General features: G+C 46.1%; 1 protein-coding gene across 3 annotated transcripts in view; it reads right to left on the bottom strand.

Annotated features, from left to right (window-relative positions):
• The window catches only part of prkcab (protein kinase C, alpha, b), a 107,999-nt gene extending 88,784 nt beyond the window's left edge, over positions 1–19,215 (bottom strand). For all 3 annotated transcript variants that reach the window (XM_062532125.1, XM_062532123.1, XM_062532124.1), the window contains exons 1-2: positions 18,915–19,215; positions 17,727–17,758 (exon numbers count right to left, since the gene is read on the bottom strand). In XM_062532125.1, coding sequence (XP_062388109.1) covers positions 17,727–17,758; positions 18,915–19,081 — 199 coding nt within the window. In that variant the 5' untranslated portion in view covers positions 19,082–19,215. The remainder of the gene's footprint in view (positions 1–17,726; positions 17,759–18,914) is intronic.
• Positions 19,216–23,502: the final 4,287 nt, after the last annotated feature.

Genomic DNA, 23,502 nt, shown 5'->3' on the forward strand with positions numbered 1-23,502 from the left:
GCTTTCAGCTCTTCTTTGAGGGTTCTGTCTGCACAGGAGCTCCAGCCCTAGGTCCAGCCCTGTCCACTCTCCCCTCTGCCCTGGGCAATGCAGGACACTCCAGCGCACAGCCTCCTCCAAGTCCTGCCATACTGCTATCAGCTTCCTTCAACCCAAAGTCCAAACGGGAAGACACCCCCATTCTCTGCCACACTGCTACGCAATGTCAGAGTTCAAGTGTGGCGTTGGTGCCCTGTGATGATATCAGTGAGAGTGTGGAGTGTGTCTGAGCGTCCGGATTAAGTCCGATCAGCGCGCCGACCCTCATGTTGCGGGGACCACCCCACCGGCTCTGCCTTGCCGCAGTAGTGGCGCTGCTCTCTAAGCTCCGCCATGCACGAGATTAACTTTCAATGAGATTTCGATGAGATTACGTCCCTTCGGCTATCTCCAACTCCAGCTTTCTTGTTTCCCTTCCCCCCATATGCGCTCTCTCTCTCTCTCTCTCTCTCTCTCTCTCTCTCTCTCTCTCTCTCTCTTTCTCTCTCATTTTCTGTTTCTAAAATGGTGCATGTACAAATCTGTCTTTCTCTTCGCTGTCAAAACACAGCTCATCAGAGGATGTTGAACAGGATTTGTTTACTTCGGCTTTGCATCTCTCGCACAGGTCTCTACTGTCAGGCATGGCGGCAGAAGACAGCTGACAAAACTGCATTTTGTCATGACAGTTGAATGTCTCCCACTCAAAACATTTCTTGCACTGTCTGTCTGTTCTGGTTCAGGCACATCTGTGTGTTTTGTTCAAGTCCTGATACCCAAGGACATATGAGAGGTCGTCCGCATATTATAGCGCAGACGCGCAAACTAACACACATTATACACAGCTTCAGGCCTCAACACACTGCATTCTCTCTCTCTCTCTCTCTCTCTCTCACACACACACACACACACACACACACACACACACACACACACACACACACACACACACACACACACACACACACACACATCCATGGTCCATGCGCCGGAGTTGATGATTTGATGTATGGCCTTCTATTGCTGCACCTGGAGGGCTCCAACAGGAGACATAGGGGACTTTCCTCCCTCTGTCGCTCTCCATCTCTCTGTTTCTGTCAGCTATTCTCCTCTGATTCTCACCTACAGCATGCTCTTACTTTCTCACTCTGTATATGTGTCTCTGTATGCGCGCGCGCGTGTGTGTGTGTGTGTGTGTGTGTGTGTGTGCTGCACTTACACAAGAGTCAACTCTCTCTGTCTGTCTCTCCCATGGTGTGTGTGTGTGTGTGTGTGTGTGTGTGTGTGTGCTGCACTTAAACAAGAGTCAAATCTCTCTCTCTGTCTCTCTCATACACACACACACACCACTAGCACCACTAGCATTGAAATCAGAGGGGAAGAGAGGAAGAGGGATAGAAAGCAGAGGGGATGACAGCTTGAGTGAAAGGCTAAATTATTCAGTGTCTGGTGACAAGCGGAGAAGTGCTGACTGAGCTCCAGATGCCAGGCACGATGGAGGGGGACAGACTCCAGGCCACACCGGGGGAACGTGGGGACAAGACAGAGGCTTCACATGTGAGAGGAGGCCAGGAGAGGAGGGCCAACACACACACACACACACACATACACACACACAAATATACACACACATACACGCGCACGCACAAACACACACACACTCACACACACACACACACACACACACACACACACACACACACACACACACACACACACACACACACACACACACACACACACACACACACACACAGAGACCACAGTTTGATGTAAACACACAGTCAGCAGAGGACATCTCAGACATGGCACCATTGCACCATGGCACCAAAGGATGCTCCATTCAGACTGCAAGCGACTGGTGACGAGAGCGTAGAACATTAATGTTATGCGGTGATTACAGGCGAGACAGCCATTGGCGACGTTTCACCTCGCACGACAAAGTTAAAACAATTGAATAAAAACAAACAAACAACAACTTTTTCAAAGCCGCACACAGAGCGCAATGAGCGAATCTCCGTTAATGTGCACACCGTTTAACACTTAGCTTTTTAATTCGCCTTTAATTCATCGCGCTCTGTATTGTGACTGTGTGGGCAACATCTCCCTCTGCTCATTATTAGCATAATGCTAGGACTCATGCCACCTCACTCCTCCAAATGTTAAAAATAAACGATGAAGAGCTCTTTCAAATGGCAAATCGGGGAGCCTGTTTACCTTTAGAAGTGCTTTCTGAAGACATAAACAAATTCAGAGAGCACGCAGCGGGTATACCGATAGATCATTGGGAGACAAACTATCCCGTCACTGAAAGACAACCAGAGAGTGAATGCACAAGGCAAGAGCACAAGGGAAGGTGACGAGGTGCGATCCATGAGCACTTTCTGAGAGAGGATACAGGTCCTGAAGAGAAGTGAAGCGGTGAAGGAGCACTTGAGTAAGAGGGGTGGGATGGAGCAGGGCAGATGAGTTAGTCTACTCTACTGTATGTCAAAGTCAATATCAGTCCGTTTTTCAACGTGTAATGGACTAGATATGTGTAAATAATGGACTAGAGTCTTTTGAAATTCTCACCGACTCAAGTTTCTTGTAGTGTTGCGTAAGAGCGTTATGCCTGACTGCACATCTATTGAGGGATCACAAGTGGTCACTATCCCAACATTTAGAGGCCACAGAGAGATTGAGCGTTGGGTCAATTTACACTGTGCTTTGGTTCAAGTTACAGATTTCATCCTTCAGCATTTATTTCATGCTGCCAAAGCAGACCGGCTGCCCTTTAAAATCCAATGAAGAATTGGTGAATGTTTTCAATTACAATCCAACATTCATTGGACATTTTCATTGAGCAGCCCTAGGCTTTTACCGATGGTGATAATCTGTAGCGCGTATGCATTCATTATCTATTGGAATGTACAGTATGTCTCATTTGTGAAAAAGGATTGATTTCCAATGGAAGTTAGCCAGTTAAGAAGACACACTTCTAAATGATTATCGTATTAATCTAATGAAGTTGAGCATCAATAGACACACAAAAGTACACACACACACACACACACACACACACACACACACCGTCGTCCCACACACACACGTGTTCATACACACACTATTTCACATACAAACTGAGAAAGACAAAGAGAAAGAGAGAGATTGTGGTCTACCACCTTATTTGGTAAGAGATGCTCATTTACTGCCTCCATAGCCTGACCCTCTTGTTTAACACCACCGAAGCGTAAAAACACACACACAAAAACCCACATCAGATACAGTGTGGGCTGCCTGCTGCTGTGGTCACTGCCTATTCATACAGTATGGTCTGTTCTTCGCGAGTAGAAAGTGGAAAGTGTCAGTGTTTGAACTGCGGCAGTGCATCCAGCATGGCTGAGCAACCACATCTGACGCTCCCCTTTCTACAGAGGCACCAACTGTCAAACACCAGCAAATGACCCCAATCCATTTCCTCCACATCAAACACACACGCACACGCACACACACACACACACGCACGCACGCACACACACACACACACAGACACACACACATACACACAGAACACACTGTGGATTGACTAGCCGCACGCATCTTTCATAAGACAGGCACCATATGGAACAAGAGGGATTTGGTCCCAATTTAATACTTTGCCACATTATCCATCCCCATTCCACTTCTCATGAAGTCAGGAAAAAAACTGATGCAGAGCATCATCACGAAGCAAATTATTGCGAGCCAGCTGATGCAGCGGGGGATAGAAAGAGAGAGGTAATTAGAGAGAAAGCGTGCACGAGAGAGAGAGAGCGAGAGAGAGAGAGAGAGAGAGAAAGAACAGGAAAGGGAGAGAAGCATGAAAGAGATTGAACACGAGAAGAAGAGAAAATTAATATGAACCAGAGAGTGAGGCGACACACAAGAAGAGTGCCCTAATTTTGTGTTTTTTTTCCGTTCAAACAGCACTTATTGATAATGGAGGCGGCAAGGCGGGGAGGTCACCTCTGGAGCGCCACAATCATTTCAGCGTATTCAATTAAAGCCGCTCCACTCTAAGTGGCCCCAATTGATTAATTGAAGAGGTGAGAGCAGTGGGGGTCAGACCACAGATCCGACTCTCCTTCAGTGTCCAAGAGCCCAGTCATTTGTCACTGGCAGCAAAATCCAATAAACCTGTCGTTTACCAGGGTTACACCATGAATTAGCGATGCCACCGTAAGTCAGCAAGCTGTGGTCATCGCACAACTGTATGAATACAGAAAAAAATATGATTTAAAAAATGCAATATTATGCTAAATATGATGAAAGAATAAGTGGCGGTATAGAGCAGAAAACAACAGCAGAGATTGTGTCTTGCTCCAACTAGTGGAGCTCAGCTGTGAGAATAAACTGAGTGAGCAAGACAAGGGCTCCGGGCTGCCTGTTGAGAGCAGGAAACAGTCGTGACAGGTGTATGCATTTGTGTGTTTGTGTGTGTGTGCGCGTGTGTGCGTGTGTGTGTGTGTGTGTGTGTGTGTGTGTGTGTGTAGAGAGAGAACGAGAGAGAGAGAGAAAGGGAGAGGGAGAGCAGGTCAAGCTTGACAAGATTTGTTATTGCACTGATAGAAAAATGAAAGAAATAGGAACTCTACAACACACACACCACAGAGAGAGAGAGAGAGAGAGAGAGACAGAGAAAGAGCCAGACAGGCACCCATACACACGCACACACACGCGTCTGTGTTGTGCATTCAGTACGTGTCTGAGCATATAGCATAGAGACAAAAGTCTACACACACTACACTATCCTATTCCAAGGTCTACTTAAAAAAGAAACGGAACACATTAATTTTTCATCTTGACACAATCTCAGCACCATTTCCAACGCACCAAAACAAACAAAAAAAACAACCATCTGCTCAAATACACCCAGCACAGTGAATTTAAGGGATCAGTCTCAACCAGGACACGAGAGGAAACAAAAGACTCCCTTGAAAAAGTCGACAGGGGGCCTGCGTCGTTGAGCGTGATGCGGCTACAGGAGAACAGACGCCCAGCCGTGAGGCCCACCTCACCTCACCTCGGCGGCGGCGGCGGAGGATATCGATCCATTTTTCTTGATTTCCTCAAAGGAAGCGGCACTAATCAAGGCCCCAGGAGAGGAGGTCCTGTAGAGGTCCTCCACAGGCATTTCAGAGAGACAGGCGTTTTCTTCTCGCACTCATACCCTCTCTCTCTTTATCACTCTCTTTTTCTCTCTTTTCAAGGGTTTCATGACAAAGAAATAATCCACTGAATTGTAATGCTTGTTCCTCTCACATGATTTCTCAATCACCAAAAAAAAGTCACCTCTGTACTCCACTCAAATGTAGTCAAAATCTCCTCAGACAAAGATTAACAAGCGACCTGAAGAAGAACAACATACACTGACTGCAGGTAATAACACTTCAGTTCGTCTGCAGAGATCCTCTCCATAGGATCATAGACGTATTATTTTAACGCATAGCTAGTGGCTTATAGGAGAATTCTATCGATTTTTCACACAGAGCTCTGTTTTTCGAGGTCACCGGGTACTGGCGATATGGGAAAAAGAAAAAAAACGATGAACATGCCCCCAGAGTGTAGCACTGTAACCTGGCTACCTAGCTGTTGGCTGCAGCAACTCAAGCTGGGTAGCACCGATTGTTTTCTTTAAATATTGAGTTGTTTCTGATTTGTTTAATGTTGCGATGTATTATTAATTAATGTTAATAATGTTGTAGTGCATTTCTTATTTAGTGAATTATTTAAAAAATATCTACAGAAAATGAATCCTGAAAATGAGAGCTAATTTGATTGGAAGGTAAAAAAAAATGTGTACAGCACATTTCAAAATGTATACAGCTGCATGGGTGCCATGATGGAAGGTCACCAACAGCAACCTTACCAACAGCTACAGCCATGTGTCAATCCAATGACATTCAGTCCAGTCCAACTCACAGAGGTCCCCGCAGAATAGCCCCTGCATCTTGTTGAAATGAAACGCCCCCCCCCCCCCCCCCCCCCCACCCCGCTAATCCAAAACACAACAGCTAATTTGACCTCCCTCGCAGGCTTGCTTTAGCAGCTGGAGAGTGAACATCAGGGCGCTTTAAGACCGTTTCTAGTTATTTTGATTTCTTTATTTCTTTCATTTTTTTTTTTTTTTTTACAAAGCCCTTGTATTGTTTTGACATGGTGCAGAGCGTAAGAGCACGTGTCATCTGATGATCTGGCGGTAGTACTAAGCCGTAGTGTAATCTCGGCTGATGACACAGGCCTGGAAGCCTGCTGACACTTCAGGCTGGTCCAAACCAACGCTCCAAAATAAAACATAATGCGCTGTTGCTGCTGTCTGTTACGCAACATTTAAGGGGAAATATTTTGACACATGCATCAGCGCTAATTGGCATCCCTTAAAGAGAAGAAAAGAGAGAGAGAGAGAGAGAGAGAGAGAGAGAGAGAGGGACTTGTTCATGAAATGAAAGCACTCATGATTCTGCAGGCCCTACCCACCCGAACGAGTTCTGCAAGCCGTTGATGGTATGAACACGGTTTGCGTGCTAGAAAAGGAATACCTGCTGTCAACATGAGCTATGGCAACAATTCTGTCACAATGAAAAAACAAACAAACAATACACAGGGAGACAAAGATTGAAGGACAAGGATTACAAAACAAAACAATCACACAAAAAAACAATTCTCTGTTGTGCACTCGCCTTGGAGGAAACAACGACTGATCCCTTACATGTACAATGAACATACCACACACACACACACACACACACACACACACACACACTCACACATAACCATGTATGCACAGCTGAAAAGAGATTGGTGCAGTGTCTGTGTACTGTAACATCCATTTTTATTCTGGTGCAAACAATGGATGATCCCTGATATTCACATACTGCGCACACACACACACACACACATCTGCAAAGTGTTTCTAAATGGTGCCTTTGTGCAACATCCATTTTATAAATCAGTTAAATAAAGCTCTCATTCCAGCATCTGAGCCCAGTATCGATCTACATCACCATCCTAACCCTCGTCGGTGTTTTGGCTCTGCTGGGTGGAGTTGTGTTTTTCGGGGGGGAAATGGCGGGGTGTGGGCGAGCAGTGTGCCATGGCAGGCAGGGGTGACTGCCTGAGACTGGTCTCAGCTGCCTGTCATCTCGGCCCCGTTACGCCACTGCCGGGGAGGCAGACACTAATCACAACAGTTCCCCTGCGCCAGCTAATTACCAGCAGCCTCACCCCAACGGCCTCCTAAATCCTTAGGACCCCAGAGATAGAGAGACAGAGTGAGAGTGTGAGAGAGAGAGAGGGGAGAGAGAAAGAGAGAGAGAGAGGCACAGAGAGAGAGAGAGAGAGAGAGAGAGAAATCTCTTTATGTCAACATGACTTTGATTGTCCCAAAATATGCAAAGCTGGAGGGTTCTACAGCAGAATCATATAAGTTCACTGAGGTCTCTCCGTATTTCAAAAGCCTCGAACCATATGTTTGGCTTTCATAACACTGGAGGAGGGCTTCTGCCAGTATAAGCACCAACACTACTACAGTAAGAAACAACACTGATAGAAGCTCATTCATTTTCTCTGTACCACGAGCATACAGTACCACATTGACATTATGGTTTGCAACTAAATGGGTATGTATTGCCTGAATACCATGAAGTCTTCAAACACTTCCCTTTGAGCTATCAATCATCAAGGGAAAGCCACCCCTTTTAAGTGTTATAACTGGATATAAACAGTCTATACATTTTATAACAGGATATAAACTGTCTATCAGTAGAAACACAAGCCATACTTGAACACATTTTGGTTAAGTTCATCTCTTCTCAACTACAATCCTTCATGCCTTGACTGCTGTCTCGTCAAATGAGAAAAATCTTGAAGAAACATGTTTTTTTTTTCTTTCCCCTTGTCTAAACTTTGCTTTTTCTATCTGAGGGAGACATGACTTGACATGCTTTTGGAGGAGCCTGTGGTTTGTGCTCCCGAGTGACAGACGGACTATTCTCAGGCACCGTGCTGTGGGAACAGTGCCACAGTGATCAAACAGGCCTCTCATCACCAGAGAGCTGCAATAAGGTCTCACTTTGACACAGTGATTTTGGGCAAAGTTGATCGGATGAGTTTGGGACGAGTTTTGTTCTGTTCACATGTTTGCTTTGAGAAGTATAAAGATGCATGCTACTGTTTTGTGGATATGCCTCTTACTCTCTGGGATCTCACAAGTCTATTCATTTATTCAGGCAAGCTCCATTCCACAAACCTCAATGGAAAGACATGACCCCGCAATACTACTTTGCATATTGTTGTTCTGGCTTGCAATATGCCAGACCAACAAAAACAAGAATTAGAACAAGACCAAAAGAACATACATATATAAATATATATCTTTTTTAAAAGGCATCTTTCCAAACACGGTCTTAAATGAAGCTGACACTGATGTCCTTCAGAGGGAAAATTGGAATGACTATCACATCATATGAACAGCATTTGCTTCACAGACGTTCAAAAGAGGATCAGTGGAGAAGGGGCTGAACGTGAGCAGGACAGATGATGAGAGGCTGGCCTGGGACCGTACTACATCACGACGCTACAACACCCACGTCTGACGGAGCTCCACAGAGAGAGAGAGAGAGATAGAGAGAAAGAGAGAGAGAGATGAGAGAGAGAGAGATGAGATGAGAGAGAGAGATAGATAGAGAGATAGAGAGAGAGAGATGAGAGAGAGAGATAGATAGATAGAGAGAGAGAGAGAGAGAGATGGGAGAGAGAGAGAGAGCATCTGAAGCTGGAGCAGCAGGGTGGAGAGGGAGCCGTGAGCAGCAGGTGGGGTGAAGTGGCCCCTACAGGAGGGTGGAGCAGGAGAGGAGCAACAGGGGTGGAGGAAGGCCGGGGAAGACTATGGAGGCCACAGAGATGCTGCTCGTACAGTACACGGTGCCGGTGCCTAGCCTGATTCTCAACGCAAACACACAGGGCCCAGGCTGTCAGTTACCTTGGAAACGAGTTAGTCCACTCAGCCTAGTGTGTGTGTGTGTGTGCGTGTGTGTAAAAGACAGAGAGAGAGAGAGAGAGAGAGAGAGAGAGAGAGAGAGTGTGTGTGTGTGAGTGAGTGTGTTCATAACAAACTAAAGGCCTTGATACATCCTAAGATGTGGGATATTCTAAGTGGGGGTGGATGAGTTGAATCATCCATAATTAGGTTGAATGACAAGGACCATTACTGCTGCTGTAATCAATGGTAGTGATGTCGTCAGAGTTTCAAGAGAAACGACAAATGGGGGAGAATATGCAACGATTTTCTTTTTTAATTACCACTGTTCTATATTTCACAATTGAATGGGGCCAAAAGATAATGACTTAGATATTGCCGCCTTTGAGGCTTCACTGACTGCTGTGCAGCTCATAAAAAGAATTTGGTCAGAAACATGCTAAATGAAGCCAAATCTTCCACAACAGTGAATGGTTTGTAATGAGCGAAGACGATGATTTTGTTCTGTGCTGCTGAAGAGTCACAAGCCTCATCATCCTCCCCACATCCTAGCTGAAACAGAGCATCTCGCCACAAATCTCCCTCCCCTCCTCCATCAGCGGAGACTTAATGAAGATGGCTCCCATTCAGACATTCTAATCTTCTGCCTCTTCTGCAAAAAAAAAAAAATCCTTCTTAAAGATGCGACCTCTTAGATCAAACAGATAAGAACAACTCACTGGCGCGCCCATCAAGGCTGTATGGAAATGATTTTGCAGAATTAACTATGGTGAGCAAATAAACACGCTCCTTCTTGGTGCGAATATATTTGCTGAATGTTCAGAACGAGAACGAGACACCCTCATGTATCAGTGGCAATAACGAAACCGCTGTTCAGTTGCTATTTAAAAACTGAGAATGGCCACAGATGGAAAAATCGGTGTGTTGTGTTAAACTTCATCCTGTCACTTCACTGTAACACGCACCGGAGTGTGGCTTTACGATGATGCAACACAGACAAGCACTGACATCCACTCTCAAATCATCTGAGATAAAACAATGAATAAACAAGGGCACCAGTTCCCGCTAAATATGCAAGCGGGAGATTGATTCAAAAAAAAAAAAAAAAAAAATCCAGAAAGATCTGAAGATCTGTGTGTAAGACATCAAAGGGAGGATGTATCTGTTAAGGGATGTGTGTGTGTGTGTGTGTGTGTGTGTGTGTGTGTGTGTGTGCATGTGTGTGAGTTGTGTAACATGTTTATTGTTTCCCACTGTCGTCACCGCACTGGCTCTCTCGTTGCTCACCGCCCCCTCACTTCTGCCACTTGATTGGTTAATGAGGGCTACTGTACTGGCTAAGCAAGGCGAGCAGCTCTCCACCCCCGGTCAGGCAGGAGTCCTCAAGGCAGACCTGTTGCTTAACAACTCCTAATCCATCTCTCTCTCTCTCTCTCTCTCTCTCTCTCTCTCTCTCTCTCTCTCTCTCTCTCTCTCTCTCTCTCTCTCTCTCTCTCTCTCTCCCTCCCTCCCTCCCTCCCTCCCTCCCTCCTATTTTCTCTTTCACTCACTCCACAGCACGTCATGTAATGACACTATCAGATACACAGTGCAGGTGTATGCAGTAACATGGTACATAGAGGACTTTCAGTGCCAATGTTTTCTAGATCACCTAAATCCAATTCTGCTGAATCGGTTAAAGTTCAGTGTGTGTGTGTGTGTGTGTGTGTGTGTGTGTGTGCCTGTGTTGGTGTGTGTTTGTGTGTGTGTGTGTGTGTGTACACATGAGCATGCTTCCCTCTCTGTACTCTCAGCCCACCCTCTGCCCCTTGCCTGTGCATTATCCATAAACAACAACAACAGCAACAACAACAACAGCGCCCCGTGTGTCCCGGAAACCACCGAATCGCCCAGTCCACCGGGCCTCCATATTGCTCTGGGCACGAGGGGGCAGGAGTGGGCAGGTGTGCCCTGCGACCGCATGGGACGGGCAGGCAAGAGCTGCTGGCAGGACTCAGCTAGCCCGGCCTGGCATCCGTCCAGTCTGCCTACCTACCCCTCTCCCACCGGTGGACGAGACGGAAGTGCCCGGGCATGTGTGCTCGCTCCGCTCTCCCTCCGTGGCACCTCGCCACAGAGCGCTCGTTAAATGAAGCGTCTCTTTCCCAGGAAGAGGAGTTCGGGAGGAGAGGGAGAGTCATGCTTTAAATAACAAGAAAACGGCTCCTTTGCTGTGCTGCTCTTAAAGTGGTGATTAACACACAACCCTTACACACAACATTAACACAGCACACCCACGAGACGGTCTCAACAAACTCTGCTTGAGTTTAGGACCCAAAAGACAAAATAAACTATTATTTTATTTAAAAATATATATATTCACGACTGCTCAGGAGTTTTGCTTTGCTGCAGTACAAGAGTTTCATTAGTCAGCAGCACAGACATACTGTAATCTCTTGGCACCTTTGACCACAGTGACGTGTATGGAGAAAAGGGAACTTTGGTTTGAACTGATACTGGAAATATAGAGAATGGCAAAGGTGGCAGTCACACAGACAGACAGCTGTCACTCACAAACTGTTGCCAAACACTTAGTGGACTTTCACATTTAAAAAATGGTGCACTTGCACAACACTGTGCTTCTGCACTGATAAGAACCAGGGCAGCGCCGAAGATTTCTGGCTGTTTCCCTCCGAGCTGGCACTGAGTCACACAGGTGTTAACCAACGGAGCAGGAGAGGAGGGACACGACCCAGACCTGAGAGATTACTCCCCTTAATCATGGCTGTCAGGGGGCCACTAGAAAAACTCTCTCAAGTGATCTGTTAATGCTCACCCCATGACACACACATCCCCCTTTGGGTCTTTGTAGCTCTTTTTTTTTGGTCTTCTCTTTTCTCCTCTCGTTCTGTCTCCCTCTCGTCGCTCTCTCAGAAGCTGTCAAACTGTTTATTTTATCGTTGCCAACACCTCACGGACATGGAGACATAACTCGAGTGAGCGAGCGAGCGAGCCCCACAGCTTTTCTGTCTCTCCCTGCATGGCTGTGACTTGTTGGTTTCTCTCTCTCTCTCTCTCTCTCTCTTCCTTTCTGGACACAAATCTTGTGCTCTCTTTCTTTCTACTTCTTTCATTCTTTCTCTCACTTCTCTTCTCTCTCTTCGTTTCTGGACACAAATCTTGCACTCTCTTTCTTCCTATCTCCTCTTTCATTCTTTCTCTCACTTCTTTCTCTCTCTCTTCCTTTCTGGACACAAATCGTGTGCTCTCTTTCTTTCTACTTCTTTCATTCTTTCTCTCACTTCTCTTCTCTCTCTTCGTTTCTGGACACAAATCTTGTGCTCTCTTTCTTCCTATCTCCTCTTTCATTCTTTCTCTCACTTCTCTTCTCTCTCTCTTTCTCTCTCTCTCTCTCCAGATGGAGCTCCCACTCGCTTGGGTGCATGGCTTCTGGAGAAGGCCAGAGGGATGGAGGGATGGCAAAGCAAAGGAGCAGAGACATCTTTCTCGCTGTGGTGATTCATGCTTAGCCTACTGTGAAAGCTGAGTGGAGGGGGGGGGGGGGGGGGGGGGGGGGGTGGCCGTGGGGAGGTGATGGGGAGGGGGGCTAGAAGACTTCACTGACGGGCACAGGAGGACCAGGCGGCGCTAACGGCTAATGACGCTGGCTAAGGTCCCTGGCCAGGGGGAGGCGGGAGAGGGAGTTCGGAGGGTTTGGGCTCACAGAGGGCTAAAAAAAAGACTGTCTGCTGTTGGAGCAGAGATTTTCAGCAGCCAGGGACCGACTCTCAAACGGCACTTTTCTGAACCAGCGACAATGACAGTGGCGCGCCTGACATCGCTACAGAGGCTAATCAACATGCATTGGCACAAGGTAGCCGGGCAGATGGAGGGGCAGGCTTATGATGCACGCATGGATGCTTAGAGCGATGGATCGAAAGACAAATAGATGACACTCTGCATCTTCATGGATGGATAGATGGGTGGATAATACTCTTGTCACAGATGACAAGCAAAGACTGCTATTAGATGTATGACAGTATAGTAGTCTTGGGCGCTACTTATCAACACATCATAACAGAAGTATAGCAGGCGGTGATTGACTCCAAAGCAGAGGGCCAAGGCTGAGAAAGATGATCATGCTGCCCGACTCCTTTCTCTACCTCTCTCCCCTGTTCCCTCTCTCTCTGTCCCTGTCTCACACCTCCTTTTTCTGTCTTCCTCTCTCATATTCTGTGCTTTCCCTACCCCTCTGTTTCTCTGCTCCTCTCCCACCCTCACTCTGGCCCCTCTCCCTTCCTCTCCTCTCCCCCTGCCCTCCTCTCTTCCCTCTCCTCCCCTCCTCTCCTCCCCTCCGCTGCACTGTCCTCATTCTCCCTCTCTTCTTTCAGCAGGTCAGGTGTGTGGCGGTGGCGGCGGCAGCAGCAGCAGCAGCGGCAGCTCTGTGCTGTGTGAGAGCAGCAGCCCCGGCAGACAGGCATGATGGATCACAAGCGGGGCCTCCGCCAGTAATTACTGTAAATACGCCTTGCTGCATGCACACCTGAGGGACCGGGCCACAGCCCACATACACACGCACACAAACACATAGAGAGAGAGAGAGAGAGAGAGAGAGAGAGAGAGAGAAAGAGAGAGAGAGAGAGAGAGAGAGAGAGAGAGAGAGAGAGAGAGAGAGAGAGAGACGGTCCATCTGCTGAATTCTAACCATTTTATAACCAGTGAATAAGGAATTTGCCGAGATAAAACAATGAGCTGCCAAGGCTCGACTGCTCTAAAAGTTTGGGGGGATGGAAAAATACAGTATCAGTCAGACAGAAACAAGTGAAGCCATAGAGTAGAAACAATCCCATACAGTATCAATCCAATCTACAAAGAAAACAAAGGAAGCCTATACTGTGTCTCCTCCATGTAGGCACTAACAGATAGATCTGTATACAGGTAACATATACTGTGATCGGGCAGCAGAACACTGTAATCACTGAATATTTAAACACGGATTAACATTCACGCTCCACTCCTGCAGTCGACGCTACCCAGACCGTGCCAAGACAACGCACCTCTCCCACTAGAGTCCGTCAGCACCGAGACCACGGCATCTGTGTGCATGTGTGTGTCTCTGAGAGTGTGATTGAGTGCCACACTAACTTCACTCTCCCTGTCAGTCGCCTCGCTGGGGGATGACTCACCTCACACACACATATCACATTCCTCACACGATCCACCATCTACTACCTACTACCCTTTACAGTGCACTGTACTTTTCATATATGCTACCGGCTTCAAAAGGGGCTGCTATTGTCCAAAGAAACCCGCCAGGCTATAATAAGCCGGCGCTTCTAGCGCGCAGACCTCAGCGGTTCACACTTGACCGAGACGAAGCACTTGACGTAAAGGGGAAATTGTGCGCTCTGTTTACCTGACACGAGCACCTACAATAATAACACGGCTGCCCTGTGCTGAGAGAGAGAGAGACGCGAATACTATACTCTCCCAAGGTCGCCTCTCTTGTCTCCGGCAGAGCAACAGGCCAACATCAACTTAGTCACTGTTCCTCATGAAACATTAACCAGTTCAGCTGTCTTTGTCACCAGAGCCCCTGCCAAACATGGCCAAACAATCAACTGCTTTTAGGGACACTGCAGTCTCATTTTTCCAGCCGTGTAAGCCAATAAAGACAGGAAATGAGGCCTGTCAAGGCTTTCTTTAGCCAGTCTTCATCTGTGATTCATTTGTCGGAGATAGTCATCGAGTTCAGGGCACTTCGCCCCGTCGCTTAACGGAGGCAACCGGTTTGACCTTGTGCGACATCACTAATGGTGTGGCCATAACTCCAGCGAACCTGAGAGTAAGCTGTAAGGAGAGGAGACGCGCTCCTTTTCTTCCCCACGCCGCTGTCTGGAACGCCAATCAAACAGGTCTGCTCGTGGAGAGAGAAAGAGCGAGGTGCCGCGCTTGACCCACATCCGTGTTTTGACCTCGCTCCCTTCGGCCCAAGTCTGGGGCACGGTTCTCCCGTTCTCCCGTTTTTACGTAACCGCGGAGCCGGCGACGGAGGCAGCCATGCATGCGCGGCCGTGCCTCCCGCTTTTTTTTGAGCGTGAAAAGTGTTGTGGCAGAGAAACGGCCCCGGCGCCAGATGCTCCGCAGATAACGGGACGGATGAGCAGCTCTGGGCGACGAAAAAAATGGAAGGTGTGGAACATCCCGGGGAGGGCCTCCTGAGGAGACACACCGATTGGCCAAGGAGAGTGTTAGGGCGCGTTCACACTAGACCGCTTGGTCCGGATCCGAGTTCGTTGGGACCGATGGTGCGGTGATTTGTGCTAATGTGAACGGGTGCGGAGTGGACCCGAGAGAGTCTGGGGTACAGCTCTTTAGAACTCCGGTGCAGTGTGAATGCTGATCTGTTCCAAAACAAGAGACTAGTGTTCTGTTCCATAACAAGAGACTAGTGTTTATGACATTAACGGGCCCAGGTCCCACAAACAAAAATGTAATGTGAACAGAGACCAGCTGGGTCAGGGCTAGGGGGGGGGGGGGGGGTAATTGCACTTGGGTACGGCAGTTAAACGGACTCAGTGTGAAGTTAACCTTATTCACTATAGAGTATACACACACACACTCTCTCTCACACACACACACACGGACACTGTGGGGTGAGCGCAACGGGCCGGCAGCAAGCAGAGAAGGCCATTAACCGATGTCTTCCGGAGAGGCCCAACCACGTCCCGAGAGAGCGGCACGCCCAATGAGCGCACGCAGACAATTGGCCATTGGCTTTTCCATTGTGGTCTCAGAGGATGTGGATGCACCGTGCTGCACAGGCCTGCTGGAATGCGGTGGTCTAACTCCAAAGCTCCGCACAAATTGATTTCACACACACCATCTGCACAGTTCTTTACCATGCTGGTGTGTGTGTGTGTGTGGGGGGGGCTCCTGATTGTTAATGCAGTGCATGATGGGAGATAGTGATGAGCTATGACACTGCTGGCAAATCCATCCTGCTACATACACATGTCTGCGTAGCTCAAATAGCTCAGGTGGCGTACAGTAGCTCATGAAGTGCTCCTCTCAGACTTGCATTACACTACTGACATTGCTGACTGAAGCATCCTAAACGCACCATCCATGGCTTTGGATTGAGCCCACGTTTTGAAACAGGACGTTGCTAGAACGCACCGGCCGACGTCCGAGGAACCAGTGGCCAGCGACGTCACGTGGAGAGGTGATGTCAGGACTTTAGCCACAACAAGAGCGGCACTTCCTCCACTTCCTCCCAGACATTTACCTCAGCGAACTCCCGCTGTCTGAAACCGCCTCAGGTGTCCCCAGGGAAACTCAACGCCAGGACAGTAGCGAGCGTGGTGTCCCCTTTCAGGGCAGGCAAGGGATGAGGCCCAAAACACAAAGCTCCACGCAAGGGTGCATGAGGCCTGTACATGTTACAGGGCATCCACTCTATAGAAAGTAGGTTGCGTTCACCTCAACTGGGGCATGTTTGCTTCCTTTAACAGGTCAAATACACACATAACTGCTCACACTCAAAGACCACAAACACGCACACATACACACACACACACACACACACACACACACACACACACACACACACACACAAAGAGTAATACCGTAACTGTGTGCTGTACACACAATGAATATACAGCCTAATTGTAATGGGAAAAAGTAGGCTGCATACACCTGAACTGGGGCATCTTTGTTTCCTCTAACAGGCCAAATACACACAAAGCCTTTCACACAGGGCGTGTGCCGTAGACAAAATTAACATACAGCCTCATTTTTATGAGGAAATAGGAAACAAGATAGCAGTTTGAATATTTTACAGGTAGTTTCTAGGGAAGTACTGGACAAAGGTCACACCTAATCATACTTTGGAACTACTGGGACAAGAATATGTGAACAATGAAGCATTAAACACAAAAACATATTTCAGAATAAAATGTCATCAAAAAAACAGGTATACACAGATACCCGACAACAGTTACCTCTAGCATAGATCCTAAACCCAATGCACAGAAGGCATGGCCGGATAAAGACACAGAGGAATGGGTGCAGAATGACACTCTTCAGTGAGCAGTCAAGACAAACAACTTTGATTTATATAGACAGTCTGAAGGATGAAAAGACCAGACACTAAAGACACCAGACTACAGTGGCTGGAAAAAAAGAACTGATGTAAGACGATTCACCTCAGAGAGGAGGATCAAACAACTACACTTTTCTGTGTTTACTCTTCACACTCAACTCATATTAATGGGCTTCTTTGGCCCTGAAATGTACTCATTCGTACCAAGGGCCAGACATTCATTGAAGGCAAATTACTAATATGACAGGTAAGTACTTTCTGTGAGCCAACACACCTTGTAAATGTCGTAATTGTGCCAGAGTCCTGGCAAGCACAGCAGTTTCCACATTATGGTCTGAATACACACCAATATATATGCCATCATTACTTTACCCCAACCGTAGCACTAATGCACTGGTACAGGAGCTCTTTTTCTCTAATAAGCCTGTCTGTTTCTCTTAACTTCCTCTGACCCTCATAGTGAAAACACACACACACACACACACACACACACACACACACACACACACACACACACACACACACACACACACACACACACACACACACACACACACACACACACACACACACACACACACACACACACACACACACACACACACACCAGCAACCCAGTAGCTTTACCTTGGCACTGAAATCCTTGCTTCCCAAATCCCCTGTAAAATAACAGAGAGGAGGCAAGTGTTCAGAGACAGCAGTACAGATGGTGTGTGAATACATACTGTAGACAGGCTCAAGCTACTGTAGCAGATTCCCTCCAGATTCTTCACCAAATAATGCCCTCATTAAGCACATTTACAACCATGGCACAATAATATATAGTGAGATAAGACAGTACATTTCCAGCAATCTGATATGAGGAGGGCAAGACTATAGCCTATCTATGATCAAATAATAAAGAGCAATTTAATATGCGATGGCTCTGTAATTCAACTGCACAGATGAAGATAATGTCTTAGCGACACGAGACAACAGATATTTGATAGGCTCCTGGCTGTAGTCTTAATTCATGCCAGGAATTATAATATTTCCAGTAGCGGAGTAGCAATAACATTGTAACGCTCACTTTGACAAATCGTGCCTGTAGACAATGTCTGTGGAAGAGATACATCTTTGCAGAGGGATGTTATTATTTTATGAGGTTTTTGTTTCACTAATACACGAGAAACCATTAATACGGAGGATACTGGGTTAATAATTAAAAGCTTTCAGGAGAAGAAAACGGAGCGAGCATAGCTCTAATAATTTTTAGAGATGCGTGTCAGTTGCGTTCTGTTATTACATTAACATTTATGAACGATTACAAGTGTAGCTCAATTTAATAGTCTACTCTATACAACACAAAACAAACACATACAGCAAGTCTTATTTTGCTCGTTAATACAATTTCTGGGGGCAAGCGTAAAGAGTGACCAGATAGCTCGGAATTCATAATCAGAAGTAACAGCAAATTCAAGCCTCCATTGATTTGTCTGCTTTTGAGGGACATATTATATAGCCTTAGTTTGCATAGGTAACTAAGGGTTTGGATTTCCTGATCTAACTTATCAGAATACTGATCTACCGCTCAGTGGGGGAAGAGGAACTACTGCGCTACGATTCGTAGCCCATGCATCCAAATAACAAAAATGTACGCGCAGAGTTTAGATTAACTTGGAAATATGTCTGCATAAGAAATGTGCGAAGGCTAGATGTCTCCGAGAAGAGTTAAGAACCAACAAAACTAAGTTGTGCTCCCCGTGCACAGCAAATAACTTTTTTTGCCTTGATGCACAACTGTAAGACAGGTGCACAGGTAAGAGTCAGACTCACCAAATGAAGTCCTTGCAGTGGCTGCAGAAGGTCGGTTGTTTAAAAAACCTGGCAGTGAATTTATGATTTTTAACTTCATGCACGTTTTTCTGCCGCAGAGCACCTTTGCGGGCAAATCGGTTGGCCACACCGACCATAGAATCGTTATACTGCAAATGATCAGCCATAGCCAAAAAATGCGGTCCCGCGTTTCCACGGCTTATCACCTCCAAAGTGTCTTCACAGGTGTTTTCCCCCCACTAACACTCAGAATTGGCCGACTGTAAGAGACGAGGAATGTTTCTGTCAGCCACAGCGGATTTCCACCAATGCTTCCACCAGCATTTAAAGTGACGTCAATGGACTTCGTACTCTTAGTACAGTAAATGAGCGCTCAGTCTTCCCTTGGTATACACAAAGAGAGGTGCGCCATCATGTGGACAAGGCGCACATGACCAGCATGGACAAGGCTATCGTGAGAGTACCAGTAAAAGGTTATAGCTGTGTGGCATGTCTCGTTTTGGCTCATGAAAGACAGACATATGCCACAAACACTGGATACAATACCAGATAATAGGCCTACTAAAGATGTCATCACACAAATGTATAGTGTCTGGGCCTAAACACTAATAGGCTAGTCTAAAATAATCACACCATTCAGATGAAATGACAGATTACGTTGCACACATTAAAGGAGAAATCCAGCGAGTTTTCACTTATCTCCATGTCTCAAGGTCATTAAGTAGATGTTGGTATGAAGCAAAATGAAACAATCAGTTTTACAGTGTAAACATCACATTAACAGTAAACAGTAAAATTCTAAAGCCAAAAATATCAATAGGCCAAATATTGAACACAATAATGGCAATAACCATGTGCAGTAGATCAACATAAATTAGTCAGAAACAAGGTCTTGAGACACTTTTGAACATCCTAAAATGATCACTAGAATTAAATCATTTTCACCAACGTGGAATTAAAAAAGAAAAGCCTTGCCATGGGCCATTCAAGGATCTCAAGATCCAGTTTCCATGTTTTCCATTCCCTGTCATGGTTTGTCGTGTGCACCATGTTCCACTATCCACTCCAGTCTTTGCCCTGATCCCACACTTCATGGTTTTCTGTTGATTGCGACCTGTTAGGCTGAGTGAACCCTGCCTGACCTGCCGTTGAATTTGGATTTCGCCCGGCACATCTATCTCCCCTGCTTCCTGTCCACAACCTTTGGGTCCAATCACAAACTAGCTAATCCAAGAGACGCACCCGGATGGTCGGTCTGGTTTATCCAAGTGTACGGAATAATTTGAACTATGCCCATTGATCACGCCTCTTGTGCAGTACAAATAAAGTGCAGACTCCCCAACAAATCTTCAATCTTAACAAAGTCAGCTCAGTATGGTGATGGAACAGGTGCAATAGTCTGGCTATCACCCAATCACCCTTAAACTCTGTCTTGTAAATGTTTCTTCGCTAAATTTTGTCACCATGTAAGGCTAGCGATGTAAATAAAGGACCCAAATGCAGACACAGAGATGGTAGCCAGAAATAAGGTTTTGAATTTTAATGGAAAGGCATCCCACCCCGTCTGGAGCTAGCCTGACTCTCGCCAGACCCTTGTAGTTCCGCCATGCTCCACCAGAGGTGTTTCGCTGAGCTCCACACAAGGGTCTGGACGCTAGGGCAATCCAAACTCGTTCCAGTGATCAAAAAATTATCAACCAATCAGGAGCGCCGAAGCGAGTGTTTGATTCAAATAACAATGGCGGCACGCAGCGAGGAGTCTTGTGCTGACATTGATTCTGCTATTTCAACCGTTTTGTCGAATCTATCGAGTATTCATTCTTTAAAAGATTAACAGAGAATAGTTTTGAACATTTATTGGTGGCAAGGATGTCTTTACAAGGATGTTTTCCGACCGGGTTTGGGAAGAGCTTGAAGAAGCCTAGCACGTCATTCAAGATGACAGGCAAGTGGTTTATCAAATCACATGCGAGGATGTTTTACAAGGACCCGCCTTCATAAATACATCTCCTATCGAGAAGTCCCAGATCCTTGTGTGAAGCAGACAGCGAACTACAGGATCTGGCGAAAGTCAAGTTAGTCTGGAGCAAGTCGGACAGAATGTCTAAGTATGTAGGCCTATTGTGTCTATCCCAGTATGCAGTGTGTTCAACCCAGCATTCATCACATCAAGTCAGATCTATGCAGATCTTCATCAAGTCAAATGGGCCTATGGCCCAGGGATGATCCCGAAATAAGCTAAGAACAGTTTACCCACAAACGGTACAACAGTAGCCTGCTATGCATTATCTTGATGGCTGAACGAGGGATAGCCTAATGAAAAATCCAATCATGTGCCTCGCTGTATAGGCCTAGGCTATGCAGTCTCGAAATCACCAATGTTACTATGTCCATATTTAAATTAAGTGTATATAATAGTAGTAGTAGTAGTAGTATGCGGGCATTGATGAGGTCTAGTCCGTGCAATACAAATCAAGTCTGCAATGCTACTCTTGATAGCGTCTCTGTCTGCAATGCAGGTAGACTATGGTGTGTGTGGCATGGGTTCTCTCACACTTTAGCGGAAGTTTGTCCGAGGTATAGCAACAGTAACTATGGGACTGACAATGGGAGGCGGGGCTTGGGATCGGAGAGCGCAGTGACGATTCCAAACTGCCAAAGGTAAGTGCCATTTATTTAAGGAACACATTAAAGTGTAACTTCACCCCATAACTCCACCCACTTCACATTTCTGTAAAAGGCTTTCAAAATAGTGCAGCACTGCTGCAGCCAATCAACCATGGTGATTTCGTGTCAATCTGGGAATGAGTGCTGCAGACATGGCTTATCACAGGTAGGGTATCCACCGTTCATTCCGACATACCAGCACTCCGACATTGACGTCCAATTGTCGTAGTGGAGGCATGTCTCTTTATGGGAAAAAGTCCCACCACTCCGACATTTTTTTTTTTCCATGGTCGCAGTGCCGGTATTTAACTTTTTTTTCAAACAGCGTGCCATTCCGACATGAGGTCATTAATAGGCTATTAATGTCATAACTATATCCAATTGTGTAAAATAATAAAGATTCACATTTAAAATGTCATTGTGAAGACTTCTTGATATATGGTTGTGTGTTGCGTGCGCGACTCGGGGAAGTGAAAGCAGTTCTGTAGCTAAATGGCAAGTTCTCATTATTCGCGGACTAAGTGGAGCTAAAAAGTTATTATTTTGCTGTCACTTCGTCTGTTTTATGGCCTAGAAGGTTGTATTTGGTATCTGCGGATAGATCTAGCTCTCCTCTTTTATCTGACATGCAAGCCATATCTTTTGACCACCTAAATCAAACGAAAGTAGCGGTAGCCGAAGCTATATGACATTCTTATTTGTTTGTCACTTCGTCTGATTTTATAACACAAAAGGATCGATGTGTTTGGTATCGATGGAAAGCTCTGTTTCTCCTCTTTCATTTGATATGCGTGTCATGTCTGTACGATGCCTGGTCCCGGAGTAATTCAAGCGAGAGCAGGGGCTGCATGGGTGAACGCAGAGCAATATAGACTGTAAATATGATATACTTTGATTTAAATTCATGATTATATTTTATTTTCATACTTGATGGCTCTCGTTGGAAAGCCCCGGTTCTGCCCTTTCATGCAATATAGGTCTCATCTCGCTGTGACTAATAATCGCGGAGCAATGTAACAGAGAAGAATGGGTGTGTTTTTTGATGCACTTTGCGTCCGTCGGGCTCATAGGGTCCGTTAAATTGATTTGGAAAAAAATAGGATTTGTATACTGTCGGAATGGGGGTACTAAAATGTGTCGGATTGGCAGCATGTTGAAATAGCAGCATGTCGAAATAGAGGCATGTCTAAATGGAAGCATGTCGTAGTGGTGGCATGTCTGAGTGTGTTGGGACGTTTCATTCCTAATTTGTAACGACCCGGTGACGTAGCCTCGGCAGAAAAGTGCAGGACTACGTCAGCATTCCAATAGCATTTTGGACCAAAATGCCATGGCATGTTTCAACCTGTAGAACGAGTTACTTTTCTCGGGAAACACATATTTTGTCAATATTAACCCTGGTAATAGTGTAGGTCACCACTTATGAGTAATTTCAATCAATCAACAGCTCAAAAAACATATTTCAGGGTGCAGTTACACTTTGAACTATGTTATTCCCTTAACTAAGACGAGTTGATACATGTACCTCTCCGAAGCTGCCCCCCCGCATATGCAATGCGAAGGGCTGCCATAGACATCAATGTAAATCCTTTGGTATCAAATGTAGACGCAAAGAAGGCAATGCAAATTATCGAGGAAAACCATCCAGAAAACCCTTTGAGTTCATAGAAGATATGAAAGCAGTTGCACAGGAGGGTATTATGTACAATGGTGAACATTTTGAAGTGGCAGTTCCTGAAACATTTGTGATACTCCAGCTCGTGAATACCTACAGTATAGTGTGTGAAAGATCATACTCCTATGGATGTGAGCGGTGCACTGTAAAAGGGGTACATGAGAATAGACTGTACTGTACTGTTACTGTACTTTCCCTGACCTATCTGCTGAGCTTAGGACTGATGAGAAATTCCGTGATCAACGT

The sequence above is a fragment of the Sardina pilchardus genome, chromosome 3, assembly GCF_963854185.1.
Source record: "Sardina pilchardus chromosome 3, fSarPil1.1, whole genome shotgun sequence".
Lineage (NCBI taxonomy): Eukaryota > Metazoa > Chordata > Actinopteri > Clupeiformes > Clupeidae > Sardina > Sardina pilchardus.